Raw genomic sequence first — 27,556 nt, forward strand, 5'->3', positions numbered from 1 at the left:
GTCACGTGATCTCCCATGGCAACCGGTGAGTGGCACCAGTTCGGCGGTGGGAGAGGTGCAGCTCCGGTCCTGCTGAGCTTCAAATCTACTTTGTGACATCTCTGCTTTGAGCTGACACTGGCTGTGACATCTTTCTGCAAGGACAGAGCAGAGTTCATGGTACTTTGAGCTTCAGAGACTGCGGGGAAAGAGCGCGAGCTGAAAACCATGAGCCACTTCAACCCAGGGTAGGAGCAGTTTACTTATTTATATTTAGTAATGAAACAACCAGCTTTAAGTTTCATTTGTAACGTATCCAGTTAATATAGTTAATATTTACATCAGTTTCCTTCATTATTCTAATTTTATTTGTATGTTTCTTTTATTATATATATATATATATATATATATATATGATTACATAAGGGTTGAAGAGAAATAAAAATTAAACCTTAAAGAAAGTGCTTCACAAAAGCACAATATGATTTTATTATAAGGCTGCTATCTACTAATATCTACTAATGCAAATATCACAGGGACATAGAAACTAGCTGTAGTGCCTGCTGTAATGCAACTTTTTAGCTTTATAAACTTCTGTTAGTACTGTTGAGTCCACCAAAACCAGTACATGGTTATTAGGAGAAACAATACGAAGATGGCAGTTTTCTAAAACAGCTTTTTTTTTTTTTTTTTTTTTTTTTTATGAAAAAATTACCAGAATATAATCATAAAAGAATAGCATCAACAGAAAAAAAAATGTAAATATAGGATAGGAAATTTAGGATGCCAGTCTGCCAATGAAACCAATATAAGGACCCAGTTATTCTATCCACCATCAAAATGTTAAATATTGATATTTATTAATTTGTTTGTTTGTTTGTTTATTAATTGTGTTATTTATTTACTTTTTACCTTTTTACAACATTTTTTGCAAGTGTGCTGTATGATGATGATGATGATGACAAAAGTTGTAACTTATCATTATAGCACGGAAATGAAAGGTACAGCTGATGTACATCATGTGCTTCAGACATATGCTAATACTGCTGTAAAGCTATTGTACTCATAAGGCCTTAAAAAAACTAAACAAAGCGTGTAACCGTATACTCAAATAACACCGAACAAGTTCTGACAAGAAATGAAGGTGGAATAAAAATTTATAGTTTTATGAACGTTCACATTAATATTATCTGTTCACATTAACAGTTATTTTTCTGTGGAGTCTCCTCAAAGCAAAATGCCCTTAAATAACAAATAAGAATTTTGAGGTTAGAGAGAAATCTGCAGCCAAAACTGACTAGCACCAAAGGCAAACAAAGCCAGGTGCACAAAGAGGAGGCCGCCAGGGTCAAGTGTGCCATCCCCTCTAATTCCTGTACGTAATCAGACACCTGTAACAGACTCTGTAGTTGTAAGATCCTGTTGTGATGTTCACAAATGCTGGTGGAAATCAAATCTGTGTTGGAAAAAAACCCTGCTTTTAAGCAAACTGGTCTGTGGACAAGTTGATGTCTTGTCCAAGAGAGCCACTGCCAACAAACATGCATGCTCCCGTGCCCCAGTAAACAATTTGATTAGCTGTAGTCAAAACAAACTAAGTCTAGATGATCATGCAATTAGACTGACTTTAGTATTTCTTGTGTGTTTTTGTGTGTGTTTCTTCTGCAGACTTATTTCAACCTACAACAGCCTCACAGACAAACATCTCGCTGGGTATTTTAGCAGCACTCGAATTAGGAGACACCTGCAAAGAGCAGGACTGGTAAGTCGGTGCAGTGGCTCAGTTCATATGGCATTGCAGGTTCTTCTAGAGTCTGTCTTTGTAAAGTTATCTTACTGAGAACTCTACTTTTTTTTTTTTTTTTTTTTTGTCATTAGATCACCAGGAGTGGACGTATTGTTCCAGATAAGGAGTACAGACACAAGTTGATCCAGAGAACCCACCAGAGGCATGTCCGGGAATGCCTTGCTCAGGCCATTTTCCACAAGGTGCTGGAGATGGAGGTAGGAAGTGTAAAAGAGATAAAATGCAGTTAATGAAAACCACTGTTAGCTAATTTGTGGTTTTTCTAGCATAATAACCCATGCAAATTTTTTCTGCTGCCCTTCCAGCGTCTCCATCAAGTCGAGATCAAAAAGAAACTGGAGGAGTATGCAAGGAGGGAAAGAGTGCATAAGATCAAGGTACATTTAAGAGAGCCAAGATATCATTTAAATGATAATTTAAATAAGCTTTGCTGCCCTCTTTTGTAAATTGGCTCTTAAACTTCATGAAAAAAAGAACTGTTGATGACAAGAGCTCATTTGCAAATATAAATAAGCAGCAGTGTCTCTCAAAGAGGATGCAACTTGCATGAATCACCTATTTTTACACAGTCTAAATTTAGTCCCAGAAATCAGTTTGTTGAAATATGTCTCAGTTCTGGGCTGATTTCTCCATATGTAGCTGCATACAGTATTATAATAATTGCTCTTGTTTGGAAGGTGGAGCGCCCCAAAAGGTGTGAGGAAGATATTCTTCGCATCTTGTCTCCCCATCCACCCGTTGGTGCGAGGAGCATCCAGAAACAGCATTCCGGACCAGAGGGGGAGCACTCTGAATCCTCTGAATCTGTGAGTTAAATCCTCCTTGTTGGATTAGTAGTTTGGCTGAATTACATTGTAATCATACTTGTATTAGCCTGCGAATAACGCAGGAGCAGCTTTGGTCTGACAGAGGTATAAATCTACCGATTCAAGTGTTTTCAACATATAAACTAGAAAAAAAATATAAACGTTGACTTATTTTTCTTTTTCCCTTATGTTCTATAATTTAAAACATCCTCTTGTGGGACTTTTCATTCTAAGGTTAATCGACTGACCAGATCTGTGTTTTATTAGATAAGATATTAAAGTTAATTTTGATTATGTCAAACTGTATCATCTGTTTAATGCTGATCAAAATCAAACTTCCGTTGAGGATTTGTTTAGAAATTTGGGAAATAAAGTTTTTTTTTTCTCTTGATGAAATTAATTTGAACAGGTTGATGCCACTTTCACTGAATAAATCATCATATGTTGTTTTAACAACTAGTTTTTTGTATTCATTTGCTTACAAGACTATTAACTGGGCATCTAATTTAAGCAAGTGAAATTTTGTTGCACATGTTGCAATGACAAATAAAGTTCTATTCTATTCTATTCTATTCTATCTGCACTGAGCAAAGACAAACTGGATTGCTGTTGGCTCAAGTGTTAGCTTGATAATAATACAGAATTATGCAACATTTTCAGAGAAAAATTTATTATTCAGTTGTACAATTGCAGGTTAATCAATGTGTTTTTTAATTTAGATTTATATATATATATATATATATATATATATATAGCATGCAAACAAAACAAAAAAATAACAAAAAACAAAAACAAATCAAAACCAAATCCCTCCTATCTTCCTCCTTGTTTTGCTAAAAAATGTGACCCTCTGACACAGCTTGTTTGATGAGCAAACAATTTGATCTGCACCAACTCATCCTGCACATTTGAATGATGTCTGTGACATTCTCTCAGGTGATAAACATTTGTGATGAAAACTATGATGCTGATAGTTGTCATGCTTACTTCAATGTTGACTCTTAACTTTAAAGACTATGTCACCAGCTGTTTGCTCTGTGTTCAGACATGAGATCTGAGTGAAGTGGTTTTATCTCTCAAACATAAAAAGTTACGGAGCTTCATGCCAGAACAAACAGAGCCAGTAATCCTGTCCTTGATCTCTGAGCTAACACTGAGAAATCTCCCTTTTCTCCAGTCTGCAAACATCTCACACCTCAGCAGGTCGAGCCTTGTTTAAAACACATCGGTTTAAATTTCCTGGGGAAAAATCTAAAGATAGGAAAAAAAAACCTCTAAAAAAAAACTACTGATCGTGCACTTTCTCTATGTAATAGGAAACTTTATAGATCCATATTTGGAAACTATGATACTATTGAAAACAAATATTGCAAATACAAAGAAAGCATGTAAAAGAAATTATATAAAAGAACTATAAAGGTGTAACATATTATTACATAGTTTTCAAAATTTGTTACGGCTTGTTGTTTGTTACAGCCGAGCTCATCAAGACCAAACACAGCTCCAGGAAAGATGCAGAGGCCGGTGCGCCTGAAGCCGATCCACAGCAACAGCACCACCGCTTCGGTCAGACGCAGCTCTCCTTACAGACACCACGAGACCTCTCAGGACAGCGACCCGCCGTTCAACCGCACAGTGAGTATCAGACACACGACTCACACTCCCAATGGAAAAATGAAAAAAATATGTGTTTGTCATGTTGTTTAATAGTGAAAACACTGTTTCATAACAGATGGATAATTGGTCAGATATTTCAGTCTCATTCTTTCTGAAAACACATTCAGACTTCATTGACTTCTCTTAAAGATGAACAAGCAGTCTCGCAGACGTTTAACCACAAAGGAGGCCTCCCATGGCGTCTCACCCTACCTCCTCCCAGTCATCAACAACTTTGTGACACCGGTACCTCCAGCAGCAAAGAGGAAAGAGAGGGGAGTGAAAATCACCCCCAACAACACTGTCAGAGGCCGCAGACTGCTTCCTACCACCGCCTCCAGTAGTGCTGACGTCACTGAGGTCTTAAACTCCTTTTATGCTTTTGCCTGGCAACAAAAGTTTCCATAACAAATAGAAACACCTGCCCCTTTGGATTTAATTAGGAACAAGGAGTTCACATAATCTATCATGACAAATGTGAAGAAGTGTCATATTAACATAATTATGAATATTGTATCAACCAATTTACAGCTGAATTTATTTAGACAACTATCAACTGTATTGTATGATAGTTGATTTTTGAATTGATGCACGATGAGAATAATTTGCATTATTAATTATCATGTTTGAGATACGGAGGATTTCATCCAGACTTATATAACTCACTATGGTTTATTACAGTCCATGATAGGCTGAACTTTGAAATATGCCAAACATGAAACTGATAAAGTGACAATAAGTTGCATCTTTTTTCCTTTCAGAACCCCCCATGGGTGAGGAGCTCTGTTCACCAGAGCAGAGTGTGTGTAAACATGGTGTACTTTGGCAAAACGGTGCATCTCTTCCATGATATAAACTATATGAGGGATGAGGTCCAGGTGTTTCAGCAGCACTGTGGAGGAGAAAACCTGTGTGTGTACAAGGGAAAGCTTCGGGAGGGAGGTCAGTGTGTTTGATAAAATGAGATAAACCATAGGCAGGAATATATGGACTGGGTTTAGGATGGCTTTTTTTATATTTGTTTTATCTGCTCCCTTCATCTCTCCTGCAGAGAGTTTTCAATTTATTTCAAAGAGACACAGAGGTTTCCCCTTCAGCTTGACCTTCTTCCTGAACGGGCTGCAGGTGGAGCGGCTGAGCTCCTGCTGTGAGTTCAAACACAGGAAAGGTTCCCGACTTGGTGGCAGGCTTGGACACTTTGGTTTTTCTAATGTAGAGGGGGCGTCTCCCTGTTACAGGTAAGATATTCAGTTTTAAAAGTGCACTTCAGCCTAAAAATTATAATATTTTTTTCAAAACAATTACTAAATATGTATCTTCGACTGATATGGGGCAAAAGATGAGGTATGCCCTGGACTCCATCACAAACAGGCTCCTGTAGGCAATTACAGCATCTCCAGTCAACCAAAACATACATTTGTTTGGACTGTGAAAGACAGCTGAAGGAGCCAAAGAGAAAAACACAAACTATATTTGAGATGCTAGCTCTTTCTGGGTCTGGAAAAGTAAAACTAAAGTTGAAGTGAATTATTGTAAGGGCATGTACAGTTTCTGCATACTCACTGTCAAGAGCATAAAAAAAGATCAAAGATGGCAATAGTCAAAATTCTTAGTTTCAGGCTTAAAAATGATCCTAAACTAATAGTTAATGCTGCTGTTGCTACCTCTATCTTTTATATACATTCTATGAAAGATCTACGAATCCACTGATAGAACATAATACATAACAACATAAACATAGTAATGAGCAATATAACACAACAGAAATTATTTTTAAAAAAAAGAAAACAAAGAAAACAAGAACTGCTGTCAAAAGCAAAGTTCAACATTTTGCAGTTTGACTGGAAGATTAAAAGCATTCTAATTTAGGTAAAAATCAGTGTTTAATTTAGCATAAAAGCAGGAAGCAGCTTTCCTGACTTTATTCATTATAAACCAAGGTTGCAAGTGGAAATGCAAAACTTGCTCACCTGCAACTTTGTTATTGTGCCCAGTTATAAAAATTACCCAAAAAACTTCTACTGTCTTTTGTAAAACTTGACTTTGTGTTTATTAAAGAAATTGAATGAAAGCTCACTTTTTCATTTTAAACCAAGCAGACTTTTACTCACTTCCCACAGTTCAACAGAGCCACACATCTTCCATATAATTCTAAAGCACTTGCTATTATCAACCATAAATAAAGTTCATTAGTATATGAAAGTAGAATCATTTGTGGTGATAATTTGTTCAGTGACTCTACAGTTTTTCACATGTCTGTGAGTATTTTTGTGTTAACACAACTCCATAAAAATGCTGTTTGTGTCTTTGATGGCATGTTCTTTTAATTCATTTTTAGGTGCATCATAGCAATGGGGCTAGACAAAAAACCAACTCCTCCACCAAAGAGGGTCAAAGAAGAAGAACCACAAGAGGAATCAGCCACTAGCTCAAACAAGTCTCCTGAGATGGAGTCTGAGAGGACTGTGGGGGATGTTGCCTCCCCCTCAGAGTGCGAAACCAGGCAAGCACATGACACGGAGACGCGAGTCAGAGAAAAAACAGCTCCTGAGGAAGAGAAAGTTAGAGATGGTATATAAACACCCAAGGACAAACCCAAGCATAACTGTCTTTTTAATCAAAGATTCACAGATCTTTTCCATACCATGAAAACTATTAAGCTCCTTTGTGTGTGTTTCTGACCTTCAGATTATGAGGAAGACTTTGAAGCAGATGATGAAGGCCCAATAGAAGAGGCAGAGACAAAAGAAGAAAAATCTCCCTCTCCATCCAGTGAAACTGAAAGGCAGGTTTCAGAGGAAGACTCTGAATCAGAAGATGATGAGAAAGAAGGTGGGAGAATCTTTGAACACATAAATTCCAGAAAAATGCTGGTAGTAATTACTTAATACCCATTAGTATTCTTATAGAGATTCAATACTTGACAAAAAATGTATTATTTTTTATAATCCATCTTTCTTACACAAAAAGACTTAAAGTCTCACTCAGGTTCCAGTTTCTCAGCCAGTGATCAGGAGGAGAGTGATGCTGAAGCCACAAAAGACTGTAAAAAGGATGAGAATCAACTTCAGGAGGACAATCAAGAAGAAGCTGCTGCCTCAACAGATGAAAAAGATGAACCGAATCCAGAAGAGACTGCTGCCACAGAGATCGAGTCTGCTTTGGCCAAAGATTCAGACATACGTAACAGTGCTGAGGACAGTACAGAGATTGAGATTTCTGACACCAGCGTCCCCTCGGGAGCCGAAAATAAACAAAGTGATAACACCTCAGGAGATCAAAATGATGAAAAACCAGTAGAGGAGAGCAAAAATAATAAAGAACAGGAGAGGGGTGAGTATAAACCAACAGTTCTAGCTCTGGAGATTTCACCTAGGTGATAAAATGAAGAAATGTGTCTTTTTATAGAGGTTTTTTAACTGTTATCACATTAGAGGCTGCAGTCAAGTCCACCAGCAAGTCTGTGAACAGCACATATTTTGGAATCTGAATATGGTTTAAATAGTATCATATTACAGCTCTGATGACAACTAAATAATCACTGTTGCAGTGCTTCTTGCAATATTTATAAAACAATGAAAAAAACGGATACTTCTTTCATTTTAATGGTGTAAAAATGTATGTCTTTTTCTTGTGCTTCTTATGTGTGTGTTTCTTTGTGGGTTGGGGCTACGGTCTGATATTTTTCTTTTCATTGTATTGCTTTATTACAAAAGCTTCACAGTGTTGTAGGTGTAAAAAAAATTGGATTTACTTAAGAAAAACACTATTTATTTGTCTGCTCTATGCAGTTTTATTTAAAGTGAGAAAGCAATGAAATGAATAAAGATTTCAAAATGTTGTTCAGCAAACAAAGAGAAGAGCCCTCAGGGGGGTAAAATTGCAATCAGAAAAGAGGAAGGAAGCAGCCACTAAGGGAAAAATAAACCATAAATTTGCATACGCTGCTGTATCTGAAAAAGCTCAAAATATGCAGCTGTCAAGAGCTGCTGCATATTCATGTATAGCGTGTACGCAAACAAATGAAGCAGGCGCATGGTTTTTTTTAAAAAAAAAACATTTATTTTAAGTATTTAACTCACATCCTCTATAAAATCTTATGTGTATGAGTTGCTGTGAGATGATTTACTTAAGCAAAGTGAGGTTGTCATTCTTATTGTTCTGGGAGCATAATTTTAAACTTTTTGGTAATTTACCCACTCATTTCATTTTTTTAGCATGCAGAGAAGGCTTATATTGGAAGATTAGAAAGTTTGCACTGTGTTCCCATGTGGTTTTGTTTTGTGCATGTTGATTAACATTTTGCATGCTGAGTTGCTTTCTTATGCTTCTTACTGAAGGGATTAAAAATGTATTTGTTTATGGCTCTAGGTTTTTTCGATGTTTCTCCTTTGAATCTTTACGTTTTCTTTAAACACAGCTTCATTTGTATGAACCTTTTCCCACCGTTGGTCACTGTGGGCTATTGTAATCACATGCACCCCATCTCTCTGTCTTTCTCAAGTCAAATCCGTGCAGGAGAAACTGGCAGAAGCCATCTTGAAGGGATCCCAGTGTAGCTCTGAGCCTGAACTTAGCGACACCAGCACTGAGGAGGAGGAGGAATCTACAGATAAAGGCTCCAAACAGAAGAACGAAGGTACCATAGTTTCATTTTTGTTGTAATAGATTAAAAAACAAAACAACACAAGACATTAGAACACTTTTTGTTAACTAAATTAGTCTTGTATTTCCAGATGAAAATACATCTTCAGAACAGCAGCAGACACTTGTTAACGAGAAGAAATGTGAAGAAATTACAGATGGTGAAGTGGCACAGAAAGAAGAGGAGGTGTCTGAGGCAGAAAATCAGGAGGATGCTGAGCAAGAGCCTCGTGACAGCAGTGGCAGCACCAAAGACGAGAAAGTCAGTAAAGTGGAGGAAGATGAAAAAGCTGATGAAACCACAGCAGAGGAACATAAATCAGAGGAACCAGGTGAATCAGAGCTTCCTATACATGAAGAAAATGTGTCTCAAGATGACAAGACTGCAGATCCTCTTGAAGAATCTAAATCTGATAATGCTGAAGCTGCAGAGAATGATGAAGACAGCGATGAGAAAACTGCTGTGGAGACTGAAATTCTGCCTGATGAAAAGGGGCAAGGGGCAAAAAGCAGAGAAGAGGATGAGTCGTCAGCACCAGAGCCGAGTAAAAAGACTGATGAGACAGCAGTGCCAGATAATGCAGAGGTGGAGGCGATGACGACAAGCGAGACAATGGAGATCAAAGCTGAGTCCTCAGAGGAGCAAGAGGCCCTCAGCTGTGAAGAGGCACCTGAAACAGACGCAGAGAGGAGGCAAGAGGCAGACAGTGATGATGGAGCTGCAGCATCACAAACTGAAGTCACACCAGAGAATTTAAGTAGCTTTCCAGAGGAGTGTGAAGACTCCATGGCTGAAAAGACAGCAGAGGATAATATAGAGGATGAGACCAGTAAAGATGACATTAAAGAAGAAGAAGAAGAAGCAGGACAAACATCAGGAGTGGGGGCTAGCAAGGATGACAGCCAGCAAGAAAAGTGTGAGCCAGAAGAAGAGAGGATAGATACATCTGTGGAAGTAGATGAAAAAATAGAGAAGCAGGAATCTGAGAAAGATGCTCAGGAGGATGAAGAACAAGCTCATATAAATTCAGAGGAGATAGAAGATGAAAATACTCAGGAAAGAGATACCAATGAAACAGAACAAGAAGGTAATGACAAAAATTATGTAGATGAGAGCGCTGATGAAAAGCAAAACATAGCAGAAGGTACTGAAAATGACACAAATACAGAAGAAAATGAAATAGAAGAAACAGAGAAAGCTCTCAATGAGGAAGATAAAGCTGTAAATGAAGAGGAGGTAGAAGAACCAGAAAATATAGAGGAGGATGAGACTAATCTTAATAAAATTCTTGAGGATAAAGAAGAAAGTGAGATGAAAATAGCTGAGGAAGAAAAAGATGATGGAGCAGAAATTTCAGTGACAGAGGAATATGAGGAAAAAGATGCAGAGACTAAAGATGATGAAGAAGGTCAAGAGAATAAAGATGTCACTGAGAAAACCACAGAAGAAGAGGAAGGGCCATCTGAGATTTCTGAGAAACATGAAGAGGAAAATTTGGATAGTAAGAGATTATCTCCCGAAAATATTGTTGAGTCAGAGGACGTTGATAGCAGTGAAGCGGCAGATGAGAAAAAACCAACACAGGAAACAATAAATGAAACAGACGCAGAAATTGATGGAAGATCAAGTGAAAAAGGAGAAACTGATGCTGAAAATGGGGAGATCTCTGTCGAAGCTGAGAGCAAACCTTATAAAGATGAGCAAGAGGCTGCAGAAAATGAACAAACAGATTTAAAAACAGCAGAGGAGGCTGAGGAGGAAAGAAAAACAGAGGAGCCGAGTGAAGGTGAGAGCACAGAGGAAAAAGAAGAAACTGTAGAGTCTGGAAAGATTGAAGATGACAGAGCTGATACCGTAGAGAGGAATACTGAAGAAGAGAATGATGGTGTGGCAAAGTTTGATGAATCAGCCAAAAATTCCCCAAAGCCTGAGATGTCTGGTTTGGAATCAAAGGAGGTTGAATCAGATGAGATAAAAGTCAGCGAGGAAACAGAGCAAGATGAAAACAAGTCTGATCTTGATCAGAAAAACACAGAGTCAGATTCAATGGAAAACAACAATAACATTGAGAGTAACAGTGTGGTTGCTCCTATAGAGGTTCAGGAAGAATCTTCAGCACAACCAACTCTTGATGTAGATTGTTCTTCAAGCCAATTGTATCAAGAAGAGTCCAAGACTGAAATGCATGCACATACTGACGAATCTGCAGCTGGTGCTGACCTCTCTGCTGCCGATGGAGAAAATGAAGTGGATGTGGAGGAGGTGAGCAAAGCCTCAGAGGAAGGAGCAAGTGTGCTGCTCAAACCTCAAGCACAAAACCTGGCGGATAATGAGAAACAGTACATTGCTCTTGGTGAAGAAACTCGAGAGGCCTTAGCAAAAGAAGACAACACAGACATGGTCACAAACTGGATAAACAGGCACCAGATATCAAATTTTTTTGAAACGTTTGTTGAGCCTTTAGAAGATCTGGAGGGAGAAGTCTCAAACACTCAAATATCCAACGTAAATAATAAGGAATCAGAGTCTACAGAGCTGGAGAGATCACAGAGTCCAGTAAAGATGGTGTTTGGTGATGAGGAAGAAATGCACAAGCTAAAAGATGAAGAGGAGTCAAGGGACAAAACTCAATTAGAAGCAGTAGAGTCAGACCTTAACAGCATGCCTGATGCAGATGAGCATGATGAGAATGATCCAAAAGCTGGAGGACTGGAAGAGAAGACAGAGGTGAAATGCTTAATAGAAAATGAAGAAACTGATCAAGGCGACGGAGAGTCTGTAAAAGAGATGAAGAAGCCACAGGAGAATGAAGAAAGCAGGGAATCATTTGAAGAAGACAAAGCTCAAAATGAGCCAACACAAGAAACCCATGAGAAAAATACATTTTCTAAAACTGAAGTAGAAAGCTTCTCAGGTTCCATCGAACCTGAGGGCACTTTAGAAAATGCTACCAATAGTGGTGCAAACATGAATGTAAACCAAACGGCAACTGATCTTTCATTCAAGACAGAAGAGCCTAATGAATCAAAGAGTCCAGATGGAGAGAAAGATGCAGGTGAAACACAGGATGAAGCAGACAAAAAAAGTCAAGTTACAGAAACAAATGATTTCACAGCATCGAAGTCCGAAGTTGGAGACCAAGAGGAGTCCCATGCTGAAGAGATCCAATCTGAAGCCTCAGAAGAGACTTTTAAGGGAGAGAGACTAGACAGAAATCTGATCCAAGAGATCAAACAAACTTTTGTTAATGACCGGCTGAGCACTTTCTCAGTGGATGAAAAACTGTTTGGTCAAAGTTCATATCCTTTACTAGCTGCTACACGGACTGAGAGTGGACATTAGAGCTGCTCGGCTCAGAGCTCAGTAAGGTAAAACATACTGTTTGTTAGTTATATAAAGAAACAAGTTATAAAAGTAAACCATTTAAAAAGATGCACAGACAACTCCTTTAATAATAACAGCATTTATAATGAGTGTAGAAGGGTTTTCAGAGGTGAACACTAAATGACTTTAGGTTTGATCGTCATCAAGCCTCCTTTCATCCATGATTTACCATGAAGAAAAAAACGCACAAGGAGTTTTGGCTGCTGCATAACATGTTTACAATAGAGCATCTCTTCCTGTTGTTAGTACCAATGAGGCGTAGTTTGAGTGTGGGATCAAGTACAGCTGATATCACCTATTACCTGTAAACAGATACTCTTCTACTTACGCTCACAGATAATTGAATAATTCATAGCTGTCAGACTCCCACATCTTTAGCTTACCTCTAGTACACTTTACATTTCCACCAACTGGCTACAAGGACTCCAGCTTTCATCAGACGTCTGTAATTGAGACTGTTTGTGACCATTTCTGTCAGTACTCTGACATGATTACTCAGTGACATTATCAGCAACAGCAGAATTAGGCTGATGATGATTAGCCTAACGAAATGTCAAATGGCCCTTGCTGCTAACACAATCTCTTTAATGAACATGTATTAGCGTTGTCTATTAATCTCATGTTTAGGTCAAGTTTGGCTTTGTGAGGTCTCGGCATTTCATGTGACATCTGTCAGTGGCTGACAGCTTGTGTGATCTGGCCAATTTATAATAATAAAATTATTAAGTGTGAACACTGACTTTCACTTTTTTGTCTTTATTTTCTTTGAAGCAAAGGAGAGGATGTATTTTAACATAAGCAGTGATGATATAAACTATTTGCACAAAATCAAAACATTTAAATATATAATAAAAAAGAAGTCACACATATTTTTTTTTTTAGATACAGTTTGTAATAAATAAACCTAAATCGACTATTAAAGACGCACTACGTAACTTTCCCAACTATGGAAACTTTGTGTTCCAGACTTGTTTGATGGCACAGTGACATCTATCATGTGCATCTCTGGAGCCATCATCCCAGCCCAGCAGCGTCAAGTGGCCCAAAAAAATGCACTATACAACCTTTTCATCTGGGACACCAGCCGTTTTGAAAATGCACCATAACTGATTCAGTAAAGTTAGCTGAGAAGGGCAAAGAGAGACAGGGACAGAACAAAAGTCAAGATAAAACTGTATTTTGCTGGCTGGAGAGATCTCACAGTACAGGTAGGATGCAAGATGGATGCCACATTAGCTGACAATAGGGGGTGCATCGCTGGGAAAATTGCAAAAGTTCTGTAGTGCGTCTTTAAGTATACATAACAGTGCCTTCTTCTAACACCTATTTATTTAGCTTTGTCTGAATTAATAGTGTTGCAATAAAAAGGGTTTCCATCGTTGTTTAGTTGCTGTCCTCAAAGCTGCCATTGTTGCTGAAGGAAGAGCAGAACCTCATGGTGCTCATGGGATCAGAAACGTAGCCTGGAAGAAACATAAAATAAATGCACCAACACTAACCATCTTTTCCCTCAGTCAGTAATTAACATTAACAGTTTAAACAAGTTACAGTTAACATGCACATTCATGAATAATAAAAGTCAATGTTCAGATATTGCAAGTTGATATTCTACATTACTCCAGTTATAAATCAATATCACAAAAAGTCCAAAACTCTGATAAGTTAATCGAAGCAAGGATGGAAAAAGAAGTCATTTCAAACCTACAACTCACTGCTGTTTATACGGTGACACAAGACATTCATACATGCAAATAGTATCAATCCAAAATGCAAATTTCAGTCAAATAACAATACAGTACTTGTAAGATATCTTTAAGAAAGAATATATGAATTTTTTTGCACTTGCTTTGCTCTAAAAAAACTAAATTTGTCATTTTAAATCGATGAGGAATATGCTGATATCCAAAGGTGTGGTGTGTAACTATAATAAGGTCAGACTGTACTGTACTGGTTATTATAATTATGTTCTAAAAAGTATTTTAAGAATTTAAATAGGTGCAAGGTTTATAGTATATCCTGCTTTAATGAATAGAAATAAAAATCTACTCTTTCAGACCTTCACTTAAATTATGTTAAAATTTTGAAGCCAAATACAAGATTATAGGACATTGTATTTTTCTAAAGCATCACTACATGAGATTCTGACCTTAAAACTTTGTGCTTTTGCCTAATTTTTATGGCACACTGACATTCGTTATGTACATTTCTGAGGCCAATGTTGCTGTGCAGCGTCCCAAAGCTAAGAAACAGCACTAAATAGATTTTTTTTCCAGCCCAGGGCATCATGTGACAGCTGTATGTTGCTTTATGTAACTATGTGACACGCCAGTAACTGGATATAGCACTTTGGCTTTCCTTATGAATGTGCAACAAGGCTGACTCAGCAAAGAATTGCAAGAGAACATCATTGGAGGAAGCAAGGAAAGGAAAGAGAGATGGTGACAGAGCTAGAGATAAAACTTTTATTGGCTGGAGAAAGCTCAGAGAGGAGACAGGAAACAAGACGGGTGCCGAATTAGCGTTTGTTAAGAAATACCAACGTATAAAAATCTGCCAAAATTCAGTAGTTAGGCTCAAAAAGAACAGATTGTTTTTCGTTTAAATGTCTGAGCTCAGAAGTAATAAAAAATATTATCAAGTTATATTTTGATATTTTAGTTGCTTTTTGTGACTTTATATGAACAGAAGTGATTGTGGGAAGTGATATGGTTGATATGGTCTTTACTCAATCCTTGGCTTCTGAAATCTGAATCCAACTGAATCAAAATTGTATCCGGCTGGAATTTGTGATATTGGCAAACATTGAACCATTATCCACTAATTCAATAGAACTTGATATTATGATCAAATGTGATGTACAGCCCTTGTCTTGTATTTGGGACAATGTAAACCAGTCAAAGCAAACAGACAAAAAGAAAACAATACCAGCTTCAGCCGCATCTCTACCTTAAACACAATGCCTGTCATGATGCAGTACATGTGTACATGTATTCTGCAGACAAACCATTTCGATCGATGGGAGAGAACTGCATGTTCCTCCTGAGTTCCTCCAGTGAAAGGCCTCCAGAAGCTCGACGGCGCTCACTGAAAATGAAAATGAATATCCTCAGCCGCATTCATTAATCCATTGAAAAACAATATGTGTCCAGAAATATACACTCCTACATTAACATGCAGGAAGACAGCTGAGATGAAGTCAGATACAAGCAGAAGACATTCGATATGTAATGCTTGATAAACACTGCTTTCCCTTTCTGCAGACTACTGCATGTTCCTGAACTCTTTACTGGAACACTAATAAAGGCAGCACCATGCGTGATAACCTCACATCATGTTGCTTCGTTCATAATGACCGTTTCTAGTCTCCAGCTCTTTTACAAAAGCGTCTAATAGAGATCTGCCTTTTAAGTCATTATGCAGTTTATGTTTTACATTACATTTGCTTTTCTTTGTTTCCTGTTTGGTGTCCGGATAATTCAGTTTCCCTCCATTACTTAAGTGGTTATTGGAATGAGGCTTTAAAGAGAGTTCATGGTGATTTCGGACTTTGTTTAACAAAATTTCAAAAAGCACAGACATCATATGTCTGTCATTTATGTTAGCTAAATTTGAAGTCAAAAAGAGGACTTGAATGTCCTCTACTGAGGCCTTTAAAGCTTACTCACCTTTTTATCTACTAATTTTAGTCTTTTTTTTTAGGCTTCATTGCATATATTTTTAAGCCTTGAGAAATTACATTTAAATTGTATTGGTACTATGTGGTAGTGATATTCTAAATAAATAAACAAATAAATAATAAATAGCTGTGTACTGTAAATAACAACCTAATGGCAACAGGTGACTTAGTTAAAAGAATAAATCTTAATGAAAACTCCTTAACCTGAGCCACCTTTGCACAACCATTTATGCAGTAAATTTATCTCAGTGTGGTACAGTAAACCTACCTCTGAGTCCAGAAGGCATAGGCTCGAGTGTTGAGAGCGTACTCTAACTCAAAACGGGAGCGCAGGGCAGCCACGTGGCTCCGGCCAGGTCCTCCTCGCCCAAGCAGACAATCAGAGGAAGAGGAGGGCGACAGGGAGCCACTGCTGTTGCTGGAGGCTGGAGACATCAGCTATGTTCACCAGAAGATCAATGAACCAAAACAGAAATAATTCAGTTAAAGTGGTGTTGAACTCGGGGAGAATATAATGAATATTTTATACCTCAACATTACACAGGCATTCCTCCAGGTTGGACACCACTTCAGAGAAATCTGGCCTGTCCTGAAATTGAATAAACACACATTTTTTTTTTCTTTTCCACAGGCATCAGTAATATCTTGAAAGAGACACACAGCTGTAATCTCTAACACTAGTCTGTGTATTCTGTTTATTTCAGTCCACCCACACATGAAAGAAAGGTGAACTCTGCCTCTACAAGCTTCAGATCTCTTGCCTCACTGTAAAGGAACAAACACTGCCCCCCTCAGAGCTGTTCAATTATACATTGCATCCTCACATGGTAACCAAGGTGTGTCTGCATCTCAATAATCAAAACAAAGCCATGAAAACACAGAAAAGTACCAAGAAAACACAACTGAGCATTGTAATCAGGAAAAATTTAAACATCTACTTGTTTTTTTCAACATTAACATGTTGATTATTTTAACCATAACCTGCTCAATTTTACATTTTTAAATTCTGAAAGCAATTATATAAAACCCATTGCAACAGATATAGTCTTTATTAGACTTAATTAAATGTATTTCTCTATCTACAGTGTAGTATGTCCTAGAGAAGTGGAGTACTGTGTAGGTGAGGTACTAACTAAGATGTATGCATTTAAAATCTTGTTGCAACTCTTATGGAATAAAATGTCCTCATGAAGTTTCACTGGGACAAGCAATCCCAAAGGCAGGCAAACAAGTGACTGGTTGGGTAACCTTAACTTGCAAACAGGAAGGAGATGTACCACAGAGGGAGAAATGAGGCCCTGAAATAATGTATCTTAATGAGGTAAAGAGGAAAACATCCCCAGCTAATTTTAAGCATCACAGCACAGTGGGAGGACCAATCCGGACACAGTGTTCTCCTAAACATAGAGGTCCTGCAGTAATCTATCATCTGGGGACTTTCTTACTCATTACTGCTGCATGAGCTTGAAGGATTGGCTGACTTGGCATCATTTGACTCTGAGCTCCAGTATAGCTAATGACATGGATGAGATTATAGTGGTTTAAAAGTTCAAAACTACAAAGCACTTTTTGGCTGAGTACATGCTGGGCAGTGTGGTGCACCAATCAAAACTACTTTACAGTTTCATGAAATGTATACCCAGTTGTTATGAGGGTTGATATCTCTTATAATCAAAGCTTAAATGTAACAGAGGGAAAAGTTAACAAGGGTTTTACCTCTGGACAGGAGTTCCAACCTCTCAATAGGAGTGCAGATATGGGTTTGGGGATGGAGTAGCCAATAGGAGGTCGGATGTGATGGTAAGCCATGTCTGCAGCAGCAGCAGCTAAGAACACATAAACATCTCAGATTTAGCTGAAAAAAGTCCCAGTTCTGAGCTTATGTTAATTTTATACAGTATGCCTATAAAGAGACTGCATACATTTTGCTTCCTAATAATAAATTAACATTAGCCTTAAATATGTGATTAGCATGTAATTAGCATGTAATTACATGTAATGTGATACAACACATGCACAATAACCCATACAAACAGTTGCAATAACTTATACGTGCAATAGTGAACTGGGAATCTGTTCCACCTCTACTGTGTGCAATGCTTGTTTATGTAGTTTTATTTAACTTATCTTATTGTTATTATTGTTATATTTATTGCATTCTATTTGCCTCTATTTTGCTTTGTACCTGTATTTATTGTGTCTTGTGCTTGTCCTGCTTTACTGTTGGTGTTGTATTGCTGCTGGTACCCAAATTTCCCTGAGGGCTCTCCGAAGGGATTAATAAAGTATTTCTATTCTATTCTATTCTATTCTATTCTATTCTATTCTATTATATTCTATTCTAAATGCATATATTGAGTATTTCACTCAACACTATCTGATAATTATCAGTGTGTGAGCAGTGTGATTTTAAAATGTATGTGCAACAAAAAAAATCATGCTTGGGTGCTGAGGTGACAAAACAACTTTTTGTTGTTGTTTTTTTTTTTTTTTTTTTAGCAAACATCAGTGTACTTTAGTTTTTACTAATCTATAAAAGTATTTGCTGTTTTTTTAAATAAATGGGAACCTCACCTAAAGATCAAAGTGTTCATTGGATGTAATTTAAAACATAGAAAAACCCGGTCTCCTCTATCAACCAGCTGAGTGACTAAATGTAAGTAGTCAATACACATTTATTTCATGGACTGCAACAATAATCTGAGTTTTGGTAAGTATGAGACTAATCTGAGGAGACATGACCAGGTTTCAAGTGAGCGAAGGGGATTTCTCCAGTGAGCAGCTCCCACAGACAGAGGGCGTAGCTGAACATGTCTGCCTTCACTGAGTAGCGTGTACACTGTGTGAACACCTCAGGAGCCATCCAGCGCAAGTTCTGTACAAACACACAAGCAGAGACAGATGCAGGGAGATGCTCAGGTAATGAAAACTGCTGCAAAGAGATTTTTGTTTGCAGTCTGGGTTTAATGAGGCTGAAGATCGGTGTGTTTTTTAAGACATTAAGTCAAACCAAAAACACACACATACACACAAAATGGGGCCCAATTACCGGCATAAACACTGCGTCCTGGCAAGGGCAAGTAGTTCGTCACAACAAGCAGCTCCCAAGAGATGCAACACACTTAACATCAAACTGCAGGCAAAGCAATGTGTAGTACTGAGTCAGCATATTCACGCAAAATCTGCATGTAGGCAGTTTTCTTTTGTAGCTGGGAGGTAATTGATGGCAGGTGCCAGCAGAAGCTCTGGCTTAAACCCATACAAAATAACAGCACAAGCTTTTCTCCCTCTCTCTTTAAAGTTATTTATTCTGTCATGGATGCAGCAGTGAGAGGTATCTGGCTAAAGAGTGGGAGAACACTCATATGATAAGGTTTTTTGTGTCGTCAAATAAATCAAAAGGAGCAAACAGCACTCACCCCTGGCTGCTTGGTCATATTATCTTCTTCTACAGACTGTAGGAATCTGGATTCTGCAGAGAAATGGAGGGACATGAAAGGGTCAAAGAAAAACTGATAATAAGGTTTAGAATATATATCATATAAACAGTATCATAACTAAACATGTTGCTACTTTATATTTAAGTGCATAATCCAAACACCTTTTCTTAAAAAAGGGGAGATGCTGTGTAAAATGTTTAAAAATGAACAATGACAGAATGCAATAGTTTGAATTTTATGCCTGCAGCACTTTTCTAAGCAGCTGGTGAGATGTCTCACAATTTATCAGATTAACTGGCAACAAATCAGTAGCAAGAAAGTTGAAAGAGAGAAACCCAAAGAGGCAAGTGAAACATTAGAAAGCTAAAAAGAGAAAGAACTACAGAAAATCACAGTGAGCCCATGTGTTAACACAGCAGCATATACTCTGGAGCGGTGGTTCCCAACCTGGTCCTTGAGGCTATATGTTGTTAATTTAACTTTGGCTGTATCTAAGGACAGAACTCAGCCAGAATGCATTATTTATGATGAGAATCTCACTTTTGAAAGCATAAAACCAAGCATGGTTTTAGCACGGGGTGGGACAGGAGGTCCATGACTTTTTAGTATTTGCATGAAGGGGGTCCCAAAGAAAATAGGTTGATAACCTTTGCTCTGGAGCATTTGCACATGGCATTTATGTCAACACAAAAACAATTGTCAAATTTTTACATGGCTTGCAGCATACTTTTTACATCATGTCTTTTTGCTCTACTCAGATGTGAATATTTCTTGTTCAACTCCAGCAGAAAAAAAACATCCTGCTTTGATGTAAATGCAGCAACTGCAGATAAAACTTGAACAAAATTTTTAGTTCATTCTCAAGAAATTCTCGTGTTCATGTATGAAAACAGCTGCAGTAAGGTGTTGTTTTAAAGTTAAACACTTTATCTTTAACATCTAAAAATCATTCTGTATATAAAATTGCAAAGAATCTTGGAGATATGCTTGTTGAAAGTACTTCATATATCACTAAAAGATTCAGAATAATTCACAAAAAATCTTTTTAAAAGAAATTCATATCACATTGATGTGATGTTTCAGATTGACTGACAGGCGTTGATTTTCCCCTCAAATAGAAATGATTAATGTGAAGCTGAAAAGGACCAGTTAGTTGATTAGACTGGCTAATTTATGTGATAACTGTCACAACTGATAAAAAATTTATGAACAGTAACTGAAGGGAAAAGAAAGACTTTTTTGTTTCATCATAGTTTCTAAAAAGTAAATAAACTGTAACAGAAAAAAATATGTTTTCTTAAGATGATGATGTTAAAACGTATTTCAAATATGGTTGCTTTCAGTTTCCATACTGGAATAATTAACTAATGATCTTACAATAACGGCATAAAAAATGAATAATTGTAGCCATGGCCACTCTCATCTTCCATAATACATCTATGAGTTATTTAAATAAATACATCTCATTTTCAGCATTTGATGTGTTGCTATTGTACTAGTTTTATATAAAAATACAGCTTTTTGTATGATTGCATACAGTATGTGGCCCTGCTAAACAGTTTTTGGATTGTAATTACACAAAATGATGTATTTGTTACCACATAAAGAGGTATATATTTTTAAGCTGCATCAAAAAAGGGGTGAGGAGCAGCTTCTCTGCCCAAAAAGTGACAATTATAAGCCATTAGTCTGCTCATGAGTAGAGAGGTGTCAGGAATGCACTGATGTTTACTTAAATTAACCAGGATTGGTCACCCTAAGCTTCTGGAGAAACATATTCATTAATTGTCACAACTTTATTTTTCTGTGCAGAGCAAAGACAATGTTACCTTACCTCCAAAATCAGCCACCACTGCATGTCCGTCCTCATAAAGCAGGATATTGTGACTGGAAGGGAGATGCATTTAGTTTTTAGTGACGGTAATTGTTTTAAACCACCATTACCAACCCACCACATGTTATTATTGTGGCACCAACCTGTTGAGGTCCCGGTGGATGATAGGCTGAGTGAGGTTGTGCAGGTACTCCATGCCCTTGGCCACGTCGATGGCAATGATGAGCTTGGACTGCAGGTCGATAAGCCTGTCCATTGACACATCATTAAAGCTGCAACCACTTAGTGCCAGATCAATGGCTCTTGCCAATCACACACAGCACTTTACACAGATCAATAAGACAGTCTATCAAGATAGCACCTGGCCACACAGTTAGCACTACCCTTCATCTGGATCAATGATGATCCCAGTTAAGGGACAGAGATTGGTGAAAGGACATTTCCAAGGATAATAATAAGACTTCAATGACTTGACTGCATTGTGTAAACATGCTTTGTCTGCGACACCAAATTACTACTTCAATCAGTTTGACCTCTGGCTATATCTAATTTATCAGCCCTGATAGTAACAGATCACATTGCTCCAAAGCTTGTTCTGAGTTTCTAAAGCTTTGTCAATTAAGACGCCAGCCAATATAAACTCATGTTGAAAGGAGTACAACACACCAGCCGTCAGATCATTTGGTTAAGTCGTTGGGTTGCAGGGATGATTCTAAGGCTGTATCAATTCACATGACATGATGAAGTGACTTCAAAATGCTGATGAGTGTATCAGATGATTGAAGATCAGAAGATTTTCTGTTTATTTGCTTGTACAAACAAGACTGTAAAACCGCTGATTTCCCAACACATAAAGGGCCAATTCCTGTCCTGCATAAAAGACATTCAACAAGACTGGAGGAGACATAAAGAGACTAATAATGAGGCTGCTTAGTTTTGTCTTTGTGGTTATTTTGCATCCTTTTATGATTTGTGTGTGTTACAAATGCTTTAAAATTTGTAATTGTCCTATTTTGTAACTTTTTAAGTCTGTTCAATGTGGCTGACAACAGTTTAAATCTCTGCTTGATTTTTTGTGTTACTGTGTCTCTTTGTGCTGTTTTTCCCCTAGTCCCGGTACTTTTTTGCCACCATGCTGTGGCTTAACCATGCTTGCAGTGAATTAGCATATATTGGGATTCTTGTTGTATCTAGTCCCTTATGTTCTTGTGGTTACTGTGCCTCTACTTCTGTACTTCTTTTAGACCTGTTTTCCATCAGTTTGTGGTCATTTTGCATTTCCTTTTCATATGTTTTTCTGTCTTTTCTTTGTGTTTCTTAGTTGTTTGATTGACTAACCAGCAGTAAATGTTGATTGACTGGGATGAATCTCTGAAGAAAATGTCAGTATAGTGTGATATAAACATGCAAACACAACTGTGAGGGAGTTTGTGTCTTTTTTACCTCTTCTGCTCATGCAGCAGGGAGAACAATGAGCCTCCAGAGACGTACTGGGTAACTATGGCAAACTGACTGGGGTCATCCAAGCACGCCCCCACAAATTGGATGATACAAGGGTGATTGAGGCGGCATAAGATGGAAACCTCTCTGCAGAACATATCCACATCTGACTTTGAGCAGTACATGTTGGCTCGATATCTGTGGAGGAGTGACAATTAAAGGACTAATTAGTTTTATGTTCCTTCTAACAGGGAGGCATGTTATATCACATCTTTGTTTGCGTGGAAAAACAAACAAAACAACTGAAAATACCGTTTTATGGCAACAATCTTATTTCTGCATTTTCCTCTGTAGACTCTCCCAAAGGAGCCTGTGTGTGAAACACATACAGTCATCAATAATATTATCAGATTTGTAAGCACATTAGCTGACAGGAAAAGTGAACAGGAATAGACCTACCAGATCCAATTATTTCATTAAACTCGAGCTCAGACAACTGAAGGTGGAAATGAGATGGGAGGCTGGCCCTGAGCACTAGAACTTCTGCTTTTTCTAAAAACACAGTTTAATATGTCAATAAATCCTACAGAGAACTCACAGAAACAAAATGTGTCGCTCTTTTCAATTCACTGTACCATTTTCAAGTTGACTGCTACAAGCAAATTTCATAAATGTTTAATTTAAAATGTGGAAAAAGTTCAAATCTGATCATGTTTACATAATGGTTGCAGTGTTGAATATTGGTGTAGCAGTATGAATCAGTTATGAGCAATATTTAAAGGTAAATCTTGGCTTAAGTATGATAATTATCTTTAAGATTGTTTCAGGCTTTAAACATATATCTCTGCAGGTCAATTATTCCCAAAGAACCCCTACATGGTAGTTTCAGTAACTGTTCTATACTTCACACACCAAACAATTTGTCAGGAAAACACAGCAGCCACTGTGTCTCTACCAAGGGATCAGCATCTGAACTGTTCCCTTGGTAACAGATACAGTGTGTGCAGATGACAGTGATTTAGGAAATCTGCTGTGCTTCAGTCCACCTCAGTACCTTTAGTCATGCTTTTAATCTTTCCAAGAGGAGACGGGACAGAAACGTAGGACCCATCTGGAAGAAATTAACATTCATACATGTAAATAAATGATTATGTACAGTTTTATAGCAGTTTATTTTCAAGATATCACTCACCCCCTCCTGGTTGAGAGTACTCATTACATGGAGAATCGTCTGGACGCTTGTAGTGTTTCAGTAAAGTGACAATGGCATCATGACCTGAGAAACACAAAGTCAGAATGCAAACAGGTTTTTCATCAGTCACTTCTGACAACCCAGCTCATTTTCATATAAACACACCTTTTTCATAAGCCCACATCAGGCATGTTTGCTCTTCCTTCTCCCCACTGGACCTGCTGGGGTCGCAGGCAACAAGGTTCATGTCTGCCCCGCTGTCCAACAAGAATTGTACCAGGCGGATGTGTCCATGGAAGCAGGCGCTGTGTAAAGCTGAACAGTCACAGCACTCACAAAGAGCGTGAACACAGTTTGCTTTCAGTATAGGTTAACTGAGTTGTCATTTTCATTTAAAAGCATGTGAAGAGTCACCTGTGTGTCCGTCTCTGCCCTGATAGTTGATGCTCATTGCATTCTGGCTCAGCAAGAATTTGACCATCTCCAGGTCTTTACCAAAGGTGCATGCACTGTGACACAAAATATGAAGTTATTTTCGGTTAAGAGCTACAGAGATTGTAACTCAAGATTGGATAAATCAGCCAACTGGGCTTGACAGTACCTGTGAAGTGCTGTTTCACTGAAAATGTTCTCCTTTGAAAGACTTTCTGTGCCAGAAAGCTGTATTATCTCCTTCGCTGCAGCTAATTTGCCATTATAGCAGGCCCTAATGAAATACAAAATTCACTGCAATGTTTAAGTCATCAACCAGGAGAGAAGAGAAGACGTGTGAGACTGCAAATCCTTTACAAGTGTAACGGTGTGTCCCCATAGATGTTGACAGAGTGAGGCTGAACTTCAGAGCTGCCTTGAAGAAGGAAACGTACAATCTCATGGTGGCCAAAACGGGCACAGAAGTGGAGAGGGACGTGATCTTCGTTGTCTTGGGCATTTACTGGTAAGAGGAGTACAATCATTAGTGGAAGTGCAGCAATCATCCCTGCAGTCATGTTGAAATTAACCCCCTGGTGGCTTCAGAAGAAGGAAATCAATAGGTTTAGACTGTGAGTACTGATCAACATAAATGGTGTTTAATAACTATAAGAGAAATGAAAATATATATTAACACATGTTTGACTTGTAGACTAATTATCTCAAGTAAATCTTAACTCTAAGTCTTGAGTCTCACCATTAGCTTTGCTGCCATCACCCATCAGCAGTTTGATGATGCCAAGAAAACCTTTAGCTGCAGCCAAGTGAAGCGGCCGGTCACCCACCTCACCGCTCACGTTCACATCTGCCCCAAACTTCAGCAGCAGCTTTGCCACCTGAAAGGCAGAAAGTAACAAGAAGAAATGTGAAAAATCATTTGAGGAAAATCTATTTGGATTTAAGATTTATGAGTCACTCACCTGCTCATGGCCATGATAGGAGGCAATGTGCAGTGGGGTGAAAAACACCGCATCCTGTACGTTGACATAAGCTCCATGCTGTAGGAGTATATCTGCGGCCTGGTGGGGCAGAAATAAGCAAAGAAATATAAAGTCATAAAATCAGTACAGTCCATTGTTTGTTTGTTTTTTTTCTCTCACCTCGTGATGTCCAGTCAGAGTGGCAACATGCAGGGCTGTGAGGGCACCATATCCCACCTGCTGCACATCTGACCCACCATGCAGGAGCGCAGTCACCAGCTCTGCATTGTCCTGCAGCACACAAGCAGAGCAAGAAAACATCCTCAGATCAAATTTAACTTCTCCTTCAAAGTCATGCTTGCAAAGTTATATCATCACACAGGCTTATGTGTGTACTTGTACTCCACCATGTGGTTAAACTCTAAAAAGCTCTTAACCAGATGATGACAAATAGAAAACTTTCAAAGAAACATGTTGCTCTTTAATTTCCTTCACCTTGTAAGCCGCCAGGTGAAGTGCAGTAAAGCCATTCCTGCTCAGTCTAGAAGGACGCAGGCCTTTAAGAATCAGGGTGCGTATATGGGCCTTGTTTCCTGGATACAAATCGATTAGATCATGTAGGAATAAAATACTTCACTCAAGATAACATCATTCTAATTGTGAATGAAATAACAAAGCAGACAACAACAGCCAAAAGAAAAGAAAACAAAACAATAAAAAAAAAAACAAAAAAACACCTGAATTATTCAAGTGCTTCTTAAACTTTAACTTATGTTTGTCTAACATTTACTGGTATATCAAACCTTTATGTACTATTTATTTCACTTCCATTGTTTACTTTTATGCTGCTGACACCAGAAAGGTCATCCAAATACAATAATGTTAGCCAGCACCACAGTAATCCTTCCTTCCACTGTCACAGTTTGCTAAGGAGTTATTAATAGACTCTAGTAGTCATGCATACCTCCACATACGCAGCAGAGATGCAGCAGTGACAGCCCCTTCTCTGTTCGGTAGCTCACGTTCACCTTCTGAAAAGCCTCATCAGAGCTGCACCACAGAAAATCAACATCACCTGCTTGTGAAAATGACAAACCCACTGATACAGAAAAGTTACTGAACTAAGCAGAACGTCAGCCCTGTCAGATTTAATGTTGTTTGCATAATGACGCCTAAAGATTGATTTCCACTTTTAGAGTGTTTGTCACCTGAAAGCAAGTTTAAGGTCTGCCTGCTGACTCTCTGGAAGCTGGAAGTCATCCTCTAGCTTCTCAATGATTACAGAGTAGGACTCACCCACCTTCTTCTTCCACTCATCTTCATGCAAACATTGACAGAACCAAATATATTAATCTTTGAATCTTTTCTTACATCGCTTATCATAACATACATGGAGAAATGTTGAATAGTTTAGTTAATACCGTATATACTGTATTTGTGAATTAGCTACCATAAAATATCAATATTGAAGTCTAAAAATATCTCCTATCCCGATGAAAAATTGCTTTTCAGTTCTCTGGATATGTAAATGACCTTTTGAAATAACTCAAACACTACCTGTGCACGTCTGAGATGGTCTTGATTTGTAATTTCCCATTGAAGGCGTCCTAGACTTTTATATGTGCTATCGTAAACTAAAGTAAGACGGGAAGACAGTCTCTCACTTTGTTACTATTGCAAAGGCCCAAATAAAGGGGGGGGATCATGGCTCTCGACTAAAAATAAACCCGAGAGTGGAATGCTTCACAACTATGACAACCTATCTCACGCCACTGTGTGTGGATACAGTTTAAAACAAAGCAGGTGATCAGTCAGTATCATGTGTGGCCTGATAGACATGTGGGATGCAAGAGTATGCATGATGGTCTGAAAAAGTATTGTCGGTTTATTATCTTTTTTTTTTGTAACAGCACACTTCAAATAGCACTGCAGGGGAAAAAAACTCAGCACAGCTTTGTTTAGTGTCATATTATAGTTTTATTTTCAGTTTTAACTCATTTTTTCTCCCAGATGCTGCTCTTTAAAAGAGCCCTAAACACTTGAAAGAATATCAAAATGTTTCAGTTGTTTTTAAAGAGGCTATACACGTTAAATGACTTTTTCCCCAGTGTTACATAATATGTTTGTGTATATAAAAGTTTGGCAAAGTAACAAAGCCAAAAGCCTCACTAAAAAGGTGAAACGCTCCCTTACATAACACACACTTCTCTTGAACTGGCTGACACAACTTTTTGTTACTTATTTACATTATTACCATGTAATACATTTGCATATAACCTGCCTAGGTTTTTATCTGCTCAGCGTCT

The 27,556-nt window shown here is 38.0% G+C and overlaps 2 protein-coding genes across 2 annotated transcripts; one reads left to right on the forward strand and one right to left on the reverse strand.

Moving 5' to 3' along the window:
- Positions 1 to 12,975, forward strand: erich3 (glutamate-rich 3). The gene is made up of 14 exons (XM_042005556.1): positions 1 to 227; positions 1,648 to 1,741; positions 1,858 to 1,983; positions 2,092 to 2,163; positions 2,464 to 2,592; positions 4,069 to 4,227; positions 4,399 to 4,608; positions 5,010 to 5,190; positions 5,300 to 5,486; positions 6,587 to 6,819; positions 6,937 to 7,080; positions 7,219 to 7,581; positions 8,753 to 8,887; positions 8,985 to 12,975. Exons 1-14 carry the CDS (start codon positions 208 to 210, stop codon positions 12,233 to 12,235), a joined length of 5,304 nt encoding a protein of 1,767 aa, XP_041861490.1. The 5' UTR covers positions 1 to 207; the 3' UTR covers positions 12,236 to 12,975.
- tnni3k (TNNI3 interacting kinase) lies at positions 12,972 to 26,935 on the reverse strand. The gene is made up of 25 exons (XM_042005557.1): positions 26,808 to 26,935; positions 26,459 to 26,567; positions 26,215 to 26,300; positions 25,746 to 25,843; positions 25,431 to 25,541; positions 25,251 to 25,349; positions 25,028 to 25,166; positions 24,649 to 24,793; positions 24,461 to 24,565; positions 24,274 to 24,368; positions 24,025 to 24,174; positions 23,860 to 23,943; positions 23,722 to 23,778; positions 23,127 to 23,219; positions 22,980 to 23,037; positions 22,671 to 22,865; positions 21,371 to 21,475; positions 21,228 to 21,280; positions 19,373 to 19,425; positions 18,696 to 18,828; positions 17,670 to 17,779; positions 16,483 to 16,542; positions 16,222 to 16,391; positions 15,282 to 15,361; positions 12,972 to 13,740 (listed from the first exon to the last, which is right to left on the reverse strand). Exons 1-25 carry the CDS (start codon positions 26,845 to 26,847, stop codon positions 13,661 to 13,663), a joined length of 2,508 nt encoding a protein of 835 aa, XP_041861491.1. The 5' UTR covers positions 26,848 to 26,935; the 3' UTR covers positions 12,972 to 13,660.
- Between the last annotated feature and the right edge of the window lie 621 nt (positions 26,936 to 27,556).

The sequence above is a fragment of the Melanotaenia boesemani genome, chromosome 14 (genome assembly GCF_017639745.1).
Source record: "Melanotaenia boesemani isolate fMelBoe1 chromosome 14, fMelBoe1.pri, whole genome shotgun sequence".
Classification (NCBI taxonomy): Eukaryota; Metazoa; Chordata; class Actinopteri; order Atheriniformes; family Melanotaeniidae; genus Melanotaenia; species Melanotaenia boesemani.

What these genes read in the sequence shown, in the direction of transcription:
- erich3 (XM_042005556.1), top strand. Translation starts at nt 208, where the DNA reads ATGAGCCACTTCAACCCAGG. An exon ending in AGAAGATGATGAGAAAGAAG is followed by an intron (nt 7,081 to 7,218) that starts GTGGGAGAATCT and finishes TTACACAAAAAG; the next exon opens with ACTTAAAGTCTCACTCAGGT. An exon ending in TAATAAAGAACAGGAGAGGG is followed by an intron (nt 7,582 to 8,752) that starts GTGAGTATAAAC and finishes GTCTTTCTCAAG; the next exon opens with TCAAATCCGTGCAGGAGAAA.
- tnni3k (XM_042005557.1), bottom strand. Translation starts at nt 26,847, where the DNA reads ATGGGAAATTACAAATCAAGACCATCTCAGACGTGCACAG. An exon ending in ACCATCTCAGACGTGCACAG is followed by an intron (nt 26,568 to 26,807) that starts GTAGTGTTTGAG and finishes GTTTGCATGAAG; the next exon opens with ATGAGTGGAAGAAGAAGGTG. An exon ending in GTACTCTCAACCAGGAGGGG is followed by an intron (nt 23,779 to 23,859) that starts GTGAGTGATATC and finishes AATTTCTTCCAG; the next exon opens with ATGGGTCCTACGTTTCTGTC.